Source organism: Epinephelus fuscoguttatus, linkage group LG15, assembly GCF_011397635.1.
Source record: "Epinephelus fuscoguttatus linkage group LG15, E.fuscoguttatus.final_Chr_v1".
In the NCBI taxonomy this organism is placed as follows: domain Eukaryota; kingdom Metazoa; phylum Chordata; class Actinopteri; order Perciformes; family Serranidae; genus Epinephelus; species Epinephelus fuscoguttatus.
In genome coordinates, this window is record NC_064766.1 from 18,735,872 (window position 1) to 18,745,770 (window position 9,899).

General features: G+C 41.3%; 1 protein-coding gene across 1 annotated transcript in view; it reads right to left on the reverse strand.

The window, feature by feature from the left end:
* LOC125902006 (rho GTPase-activating protein 29-like) overlaps window positions 1-8,990 on the reverse strand; it is a 34,609-nt gene extending 25,619 nt beyond the window's left edge. Inside the window, exons 1-2 of the mRNA XM_049598089.1 lie at window positions 8,818-8,990; window positions 7,763-8,142 (exon numbers count right to left, since the gene is read on the reverse strand). Coding sequence (XP_049454046.1) covers window positions 7,763-8,051 — 289 coding nt within the window. The 5' untranslated portion in view covers window positions 8,052-8,142; window positions 8,818-8,990. The remainder of the gene's footprint in view (window positions 1-7,762; window positions 8,143-8,817) is intronic.
* Between the last annotated feature and the right edge of the window lie 909 nt (window positions 8,991-9,899).

Below are 9,899 nucleotides of genomic sequence, written 5' to 3' on the forward strand. Positions count from 1 at the left end.
TCAGCAGAGGATTTTCAGGTTTTCTTTTAGATGTGTATCCTTCGCAACTCATTCCAGGGTGGTGACGCATTGCTCTCTGTGGTGACTCAGTCATCACCCCAAATGCTCCCCTACAGACAGATATTGCCGCTTTTTGTCTATCTCACAGAGACACTCGGACTTAATACTCAGATTATCCACAAGTCTCACCAATCACAAACCACAAGGGCGAAAAAACATTAAACACTCACTGTAACAGACTTGGCTTGCATTGTTGAGCTGCCTGCAACCCAATCTGCGACAGGTGGAATTGTTTGGTCAGGAAACCATCTCCAAATGCTAATTCCCCCCTCTGTCCAAACAAACGCAGCATTGCTGGGTGCCGCTCTGTCTTTCCCATGCCTTGTTTGGAGACAGAGCGGGCCCCAGACATCACACAGACAGTAAACAGCAGGCACTCCATAAACAGCTACCTGCTCTCAGCCTATTAGTGAACTACACTCTGTGAGGTCTGGGCGTCACAGCCAGGCTAATTCTTTAACACTTCATTACATGTTTGGGGGACTTTACGGCAGGTGCATGACAAGAATGCACTCTTGAATCAACACACAGTCTATCACAGGGTAACAGGTACAAAGGGACGCGAGACAAACAAGAAAAGGAGGAAGAGAAATAAAAGTCTGCGCACATTAACCACTGCTTAAAGGTTCTAGTCCAAATCCATGAAGAAAGTAACTAATCTACTTTAAAGTCTCATTTTACTGTTTAAACAACTGTTAATCACAGCTAATCAATTGGTCTATAAAATGCCGTGGCGACATTTAAATTGTTTGTCTTGTCCGTTTGCTGCCATGGTAATCGACGTCAAAATCAGTATTTAAATGCTATGTCTTTTTATTTGTATATGAATATACATGAACCCCCAAATCTCAAATACCCTGTAAGTTAAAAAACAATTATCTAACATTATTTATTATGCATCGACATTAATTCTTTTTAGTTATTCTTAAACTCAACAATAGATATGTGACTCCAACTTTTTCTCACCAAATTCAGTCACCAGCAGTCCAACACTACGGGAGTTGGACCACACATGAAGGGGTTACAGATATGCTAGCAAGATATCGAAAGCGTCAAGCATCTGGAATATTTTCAAATTTTCCAAAGACAACCCCCAAAAAGTGCCAGATATGCCCAAGAAAACGGGCATAGCACAAATCTACAACAAATTTGAAATATCAGCTTCACTGTTTGGCAAAATATAAATTTTTTTTGCCAGCAAAAACCAGCATGCAAACCAAGTAGCTACTTGTCTCGGGAGCATTGACTGATGTCCTCTGATGTCATCTCTCACTCCTGACTGAGTGAAGTCACTTACAACAGCAGTGGTTCTCAAATGGTGTGCAATGATGCCAATCCAGGTGTGCCATGGGATTTTGTGATAACCACACATTGTTATTGCAATAAAAGTTATGAATTAATTTTTAATTGACTGTATCAGTATATTGTGTGCACCTATTTTCCTAATAAACGATAAACACTATCTAAAAAATGTAATCTAATTTAATTTAATTTAGAAAACCTTCATGGGGAACCTTTTTGTCGCTGTTTATACGTGGGAATTATAAGTGTGACACCTCAAAAGCCTTGATTGGCAGCCAGTGTGAGGGATGGTGACATTTAAAAGGAGAAAGCTGTAGGTACGGAGAAAATTACAACAAAGCACCATTGAAGACCATCTACCACCGAAAGAAAAGAGATAAAAAACTGTCAGTAGACAGTATCACAAAAGCTACCTGTCTTATTTTTTATTATCTTCATCGTCCTATGTTGTGATAAGAGTGATAGCACACATTATAGAAGCTATTGTGCACAGATATAAGGACAGGTTTGCCTTGAGATTTTGGCTTGCCCTTTGAGCTTGTTTGAAATCCACTGTCCTACAGTTTGAAACCCACTGTACTACAGTATGGGAATGTGTGTTGGAGACTACTGTATTGGGCAACAGAAATTAGTCATTGTTTCAAACATGTGGCACCAAGCATGTAAGAATTTGTTGGGGCAGGCATAATTACGTGTTTGTTGTGTCTCAGCTCAAAGCTGAGCAAGCATAATGTTCGCTGTTTCTGGTATTCTACAAAAAACAAATCTGACTCAGCCCCCCGCTCTGCTCAGGCCTGATCCCCAGCTGTAAATTTCAGCATGTAGCTGCCCCAACCCCAGCAGTGACGTCCCCCTGCTAGCAGGAGCTCCAGTGGCCAATCCACCCCTGGCCATGACCAATCTCCTACATAAACATCCAGGGCCCATAACCATAAATCCCACCCCAGGAAACACACCCCAACCACAAGCTTGCACAAAAACATCCCTCAGCATCACAGGGGAAAGTTACTGCCCAACAAATCTCTTCTTTCTTTTCTCCTAAGAGCAGCAGGCCATTAAACTATTATGTGCTAGAATTTGGCTTTTCTCTCAATTGAAGGCACCACCCGCAAGTGGCCACTTTAGCTGGCACAGGGGCACTTGTGTGAGGAGAGGAGATATTTGTTGCTGGATGTGTGTTTTAGAGAGTGGAGGTGGCTTTTATAGGCAGTAAACACACTTTTAAATTGGTTAAATTTGGAAAATTGGCCTCATTCTTCAAGACCAGGATAGATTGAATATAATGCCAGCATTTACTCCAGTAAGCCTACTTAAGGACATGCATTTTATCATTTTCTATTGCCCCTGTGATCATGCAACTGCAATCCTATTTTTTGAGCAGGACGAAAAACAAGTCCATGAATAAACAACTGCTTAACAATCAGTAGGAAGGTAAACAAGTGCCCCTGAGATACAACCACTTAAACATTTTATCATATACTGCTCTAAAAAAAGAGCCTGCCCTTGTGACAACAACCACACAGATACAGACTGGCACTGTGAAACACAGAACAATGCAGTTTAACTGCAGCAGATCTTATCATGTCATGATGACACCGACAGTCGAAGAAAGCCACACTTCTCATAGTGAAACAAGGACTTGTGAGTCAGCTAGACATGTTCCTCCTCATTTTAAGACATTTAAAACCTCTTCTCCTCTCATAGCACAGCGCTGTATGCAAAACATGTTCTGTTTATCCGTGGTAAATAAGCTCTCCACCTCATGTTCCGCAACTATGCTGAGTTGTTTGTTCAACCCTGAAGTAGAACTGTAAACTGGCGTGAAACACTCTTGTTGCTCTTTTCCACCTGAGGCTGAAAGGCTAAAATAAGCAAAGACACATTCAAGGAAGTCGAATTTCAGACAGTGTCCTGCTGGCTATCTGTTGCTGTACAAAAAGCCAGTTAAAGTTAAAACCTCGTCCCGCTCAGCCCTGTTGGCCCTGTACACTATCCATAACTTCCACCACATATTTCTCAACACACATTCCTCAACTTTTTTGGCTTGATAATAAAGACCACATTTTGTTTTGTTCCTGCATATTTGAGAGAATCGTACACTTGTTCTGTTCCTGTGTTGTCACGTAAAAAAAAAAAGTAAAAGCAAAACAAGGATGTAAAAGTATTAAGAAACAGGAGCTTGTGCAACAGCAGCATTTTGTAAAAGGACTCCTCGTAGTTGACATATACGCTCACAGGAGTATACTGGCATGTTTACTCTATTACAAGGACTGCAACTGCTCCCTTGAGATATTTCCCGTAGATTCCTTAAAAGACAGGGGTCAAATTTCCACTTTTCCGAAAATGGAATTTGTTTTTTGACACAACCTTGACTTTATTTCTCCTGGTGAGTCGTGATTATGTCCACAAATCTAGGCTGAATTATTTTTAGGGAGAGTTTTCAGAGTCAATCTGCCTCACACCTACCATTAGTCTATTGAAGGCATTATAGCTACAAGTGAACATTTGTTCTAAAGGAATGCAGAGTATGCAGGAGAGTGGGGGGATGGGAGGGGGACAGCGGCTCGGCTGTGTGTGCAGGACTCCTTTTTCATCCTGATTAAAACCATTAACCGAGCAGTCTTCTGCGAAGCGATGCAGAGTCAAACACAAATGTCAGAATGAGAAAGGAGAAAATATCTTGACATTTTTATTGCATTTCTCTCGTGATATATTGGCCGCGGAAATGCTGTACTATTACTAGTCAAGTGCTGTTACTATTAAATGCTTGTAATGTTGACATCAGGGGAATTTGAGCCACACTCTATGCGCTGAGGTTATTTCAACATTAGAAAAAGTGCCTCACTGTTAATCTTAATGCTAATCACACACTGATACCACAAGAATGTACTGAGTGGTTTGATGCACCAATATGATTGTGTTTTCTTTCACTTTTTGACAGTAGACATTTGGGGGAACTGGAATATGTTTTAATTTGTGAGTACAAACTCAGCCACATCACAGCTGCGATTTTGGGTAAATTTATCTGAAATGTAATGGTTAAACAATCAAATCAAATTCCGAGTGTGATGCAAATCAGTGAGAGGTTAAGGTTCACTGATCAACGGCGTGTGTTGGAACGTGCGAGTGGACAAAGATCATCTTGGGACAGCACGGAGACGGGGACAGGGGTCACCTGCTCAGTCAAAACTCATACAGCCTCGCATTTTTTCCTCGGGTTACATTCTTTGACAGCTCCACCATTGTTGGGCAACAACTCTTGCGAGCGCTGTGACCGAGGACCCGGTTATGGGAGAAAGTGTAAATCTACACCCCAAATCTGACCCTGGGGAATCTATAAGTGTGAAGCTGTGGGTGCGAACGTGGTGGGTCTAGTTAACTCAAGCTTACGGTCACTGACGGCGTTCCCCTGTGGGTTTCCGTCAACCAAACACGCTGCGTGCATGTGCCTCCAGCTCAAAACCGGTGGGTGTCCTGAGAGTAAAAATAAGCATCTTCCAAGCTAAACTCTTTGAGTTTTCTCTGTATGACGCACACATGGAGGGGAATACAAACCTGCCAGATCCCAACAGGCGCATGCCTTTGAGCAAAAAAAAGCATTGTGTCAGTTTCACACAGTACTCCAGTGACAGACCTTTCCAAATATGAAAAGAATAACATGAGAGCTGGCATGTGCCTCACTAACCTCTTCCCCACTTCCCTCACTCCCTTGTTCCTGCAGCTTTCTGAAGCTACATGGAGACCTGGTGCAGCCAGAAAAATCACATCACAATAACACTATGAGCAGAGACATAGCCAAGCAATATTTCTTTTAGGAAATACCTTACATTCCTATTAATGATATTGTGAAGATTGTGAACATGCTGAAGGTCAGTTACATAAAAATACAGCTTTTTCAGGAAAATTTGAAAAAAGAAAATCTTTTATAGCTAATTGTTATGGCCATACATTTTTAATTAAATATAATGTTAGCACACATAAGCATTGTTGATGTGTGTTCAATCTGACCGGACTTTGCAATAGACTGTTGGGGATCATACATTAAGTATTAGCTTATATTTAACATCGTTTTAAACTCCTAACACACAAGTCAGGTGAGTTTTATTCTTGTTTATCTAATGTGCTTTTACCAAAAATAGAGACACAACCTGTTTTCAGTAGTAAAGAAACATTTGGCTGTTGCTTTTTCCAGCCTGTCCTGACCCCTTAGACCAAAAAACAAATTAATTAAAAACATTAATCCAATATAATTATGGATGTTTACACGTACACACAACTGGACACCATTACGTAAACTCACATAAGGGACCATGGACATTATTTAACTTTAAATTAAGTAAATGTTTGGTGACAGAAACGCGCATTTGCTACAAGGCTACACAGATCTGTGTCTTTGGACATTGAGATCATGTGAGCCTGATCACAAGAACCTCACTGCCAAAGGAAAACAAATATTCAACGTTGGTAATCAGTGTCTGTCTTTAAGAGACGACCCAAAATTCATCCTGTGCCAGTGAACAGGAGTCAGAATGATGACTAACAGTTCTCAGGATATACAGTTAATGGGACATGCTCAAAACTGTCAGTCTCTAAATCACATTCCAGTTTGGAGATGATACATGTCTTGCTTCCCCAGTATAGCTTTATGGAACATGGTTGATGTCTCATTTTTTGGTTTACTGTCTCAGATCACAGTGTGTATTCAAAGCTGGGAGGACTGGTGACTTCGACTGTATTTAAACTGTGACCATCCTCAAGCCGTCTTTGTTAGCGATTTGTATCGAAAACGACTCAATGTTTACTTCTGACTGGACAGCAAACCACATTATGGTGGCAGCATCTTGCATGAGCTGTCCCGCCAAGCCGCTTGTGTCTGTGTCCCTGCGAAAAGGCAAACGAAAATAAACTGCTAATCCAAATGACAAATAGCAGAATGATATTAGAGGGTCATATGGTATGATTTCATCCCCACCTGCTCAATAAGAGCTGTTGTTAACGGGGAGGTGAATATCCCAAATGTTTCTGTGATGGCTCAGAGCAACACTCAGCACGACGCGAGCCAAGGCTTACTCACAGAGGCCTCACTCCTCCAGCCAAAGGAATGGCTAAACAACTCACTCCCACTACCAGACCTGCAGATGGACCTCAGCATGTGTGAATGTGTGTGTAGGCCTATGTCTCTTTTAGCAGAGCAGCAGAAGCAGTAGTTGTGATAGTGGAAGTCTCGCATTTTAATCCACAGGGAGAAATTCCTCTGTCAATGAGGAGACAGCAAACTCTAAAATCAGAGGTCTGCTCACAGTGATATGATTGATAATGATAAAGAAAATATATGCACAGATAAACAGATATTGAAAAATAATACTATTCCCTGTGTTACTATCAGTGTGTGTACTACTGTGAAGCCTTTTTGAACACTTTGTGAGCACTTGTGTGGGTGGAGTGTTTCTGTGTGTCTGCAAACAAGAGCAAAGCCATCCAAACCAAGTGAGAAAAACAGAGAGAAAGTAGCTAACCTATGGCTGCTCGGGTGTCTTCCGTGTGTGGTCAGGTTTGTGTATTTGTAAAACGCTACAACAACACTGCACGCGCACCAGCACGTTAGCGGTGGGGCTGTTATTCACACTATGAACTGAGACTCCACAGGTGGTTCTGGCTATCCGTCACTGTGACAAACTTTGAGCTTTGGTTATCTATCTGCAACATCACAAAAACACACAGATCCTTCCTGGAGGAAGGATCTGTGTGAGTGCAACTAGGCCTATACTTTGTGGGTGTAAGCACAGAAGGCATCAAAGCAAAAACAGGGGCTGTGTTTGTGCGGTATACTAACTGTGCGTCAAAGAAAAATGTTTTCGCTGTAACACTGTTTAAAAAGCTGTTGCCATGTTTAGCAACTGTGAACAACTGGGCAAACAAAGACAACATGACATCTTGTCAATACTGCAACGGAATTTGCTGGCAGACTATTTTAGCTATCTATAGCATCGCTGGCTTCTTTCTAGACAAATGGTAAGCAAATACACAAAGAGAAATCCATTACAGACAAGACAGTTGTGTTCTTCTCTCCTCTAAAAGACTTACTTGAGTGGAAAAAGTCTAACTTTCTTGCTCTTATCATGCTGTGGATTTGCTCTCTGGGCCACCACCTGAGTGCAACACATTCCCTTCACTATCTGGGGTTTGTTGCAAGTCTATCTAAGATATGTGAGAAATCCCAACTGAAGTAAAAGTGACGCACTCAAAAAAAATGTTTCTACACTGTTATCAGTGTGTAACCCACAAATCACACTGAGCATGCAACACTGATTATAGGTAACAAGTATCTGAAGGTGGATTTCCTGTCTTCAACTATGTCATGAAATGGTCTTCCACACCCCTGAACCCCCCCTTAACTCACCTTTACACTGAAAGGCCTCCTTGAGATGGAGCAACACATCCGCGAACCCCCGTACATCATTCACAAGATGCATCACATACTCCGGGTCCACTCCTGGAGCCCCCATCAGGTTGGACGTTAGCCCCATACTGCTCAGAGGATTGGGGTTCTTGTGGTTTATGTCCCAGGTCTTGGTGGATCCAGCAGACAGAGATCCTGTGTGGGTCTTGGGGAGATGTCGTGGCAGACCCTGGGTGTGCTTAGTCCCACCGCCACCACTGCTGCTGCTGCTGCTGCTCTTTCGTAGCATCCCAGCAGCCACTCCAGATGCCACCCTTTGCAGGGGTTACAGCAGGCCAGCTAGCCCCTGAACTTAACACGCTGCCCTGGTCCCTGGATGGCTGGAAGACAGAATAGTGTGTGAGGATGGTGTGTTTGTGTGTCTGTGTGGATGAGGGTCTCCTTTACACACACTTATTAATCTGCTGTGACCTGGTACAGACCTGTTACACATGCTAATAACCACTTAAACCAAAGGAGCCAAAGTATATACTCAAAATGCAAAACAAAAAAAAAACTAACAAAAATCCATCTTCACTACTCCCACCTACTTGTGTGTCTTTTCTGTGTTTTCTAAAATATAAACTATGTCTGTCACACTACTTTTAGACTTTACAGCCAGCTTAACACTTCTTATGGTTATTTATGGCATTTAAAGTCTAAATGTTTCCTTCTGGAGCAATGTTAATACCTAACTGAAGTATTTTCACATTACCTGCAATGGCTGTGACGTTGAGCAACTGCTGTTAACGTTAGCTAGCTTGTTGGTAAAATAACGTTATCTATCAATACATAAACCGGCTGCCACACATTTTCATAAAAGGAGAACACTAATAAAAGTTAACATATGTGAGTTAAAAGAGCAAAAATGAAGTACAATCTCAGCAACGACAGCGCGACCTCAACATTTCTTTTTCCGGACAGTTTACTATGAAAAGTGATGCTGTGTCGACCCGGGTTATAAACTGCTTTGCTGGCACAGCCAAAAAAAAACAAAAAACGATACTTTAACTCACCTGCTCTGCAGTTTACTGACATAATGGCCCCGATAACCGAAGAGAACTTGACTTAACGGAGCCTTTGAAAACACGAGGGCATTTCCGTTAGAAGAACTAACTCCAACAACGGCGTAAAGTTGTCCGCTTTGAGTCACTGTACATCGGAAAGTAGCCTACAATCAGCAACTCTCAAGTCAATCGTAATTTACTAGTCGGGTTGTCACGTGGCGGTGCAGACGCCTTCTGATTGGCCAGATCCTCTCAAGGGAACGAAGCTGTGATGCTTTCACGTGTAGGCGGACGTTTGGGCAACTATTGAACTAGAGGAGTTTTACATTAACTTGCGGAGACAATGTGATGCTTTTTTATTGAATACTTGTTACACTTGTGAGGATACTTCTAATAAAGCGTCTCTGTGATTGTAACTTTCTGCCTCGACCAAAACATTATCATATATTCATATTATAACAACTACAATGGGATTGTTCGACGGCCTATGAATGCGCGTAAAAACAGTAAACAGTCCCCAGAATAATATATTAATAATAATAATAATAATAATAATAGTCATACTAATAATCACAGCATTTTGACTTTTGCAGTGGCATAATAGTGATGAATTATTGGTGAATAAATCAGCAAGTCACCTGTGTAACAACTGTGTGACAAACGTGCCACACCTAAAGACTGTATTGTAATACAGTGTTGCCCAAATTGCTAAATTATGATGTTTTTTTTCCACCAGATCCTTTTTGTTTATATGGCTGAATTACTTGACACAAACAAAGAGTGCATGCTCAGGATCCCTCATTTCTTAGCTGAACTATTTCTTCACTGAATTAAGTCTTCCTCAGACATTGATTCATGTTCCAAAGACTCTCTAAGGACCTTTATTTTCCATATTGTTGCATGTCTCTTAATTAATATTCATTGAAACACAGAGGACCATCTCTTTAGAGCAACCTTCTTCCATATCTACAATAATAACCTACATTATTGTTACTCTAAAAACATCTGAAAAGGACACTTACTTGCAAAGACTCTTGACACTTGATTGATTTATTTGTAATTTGTTTTTTCAGTTTCGTAATACTTCTTAG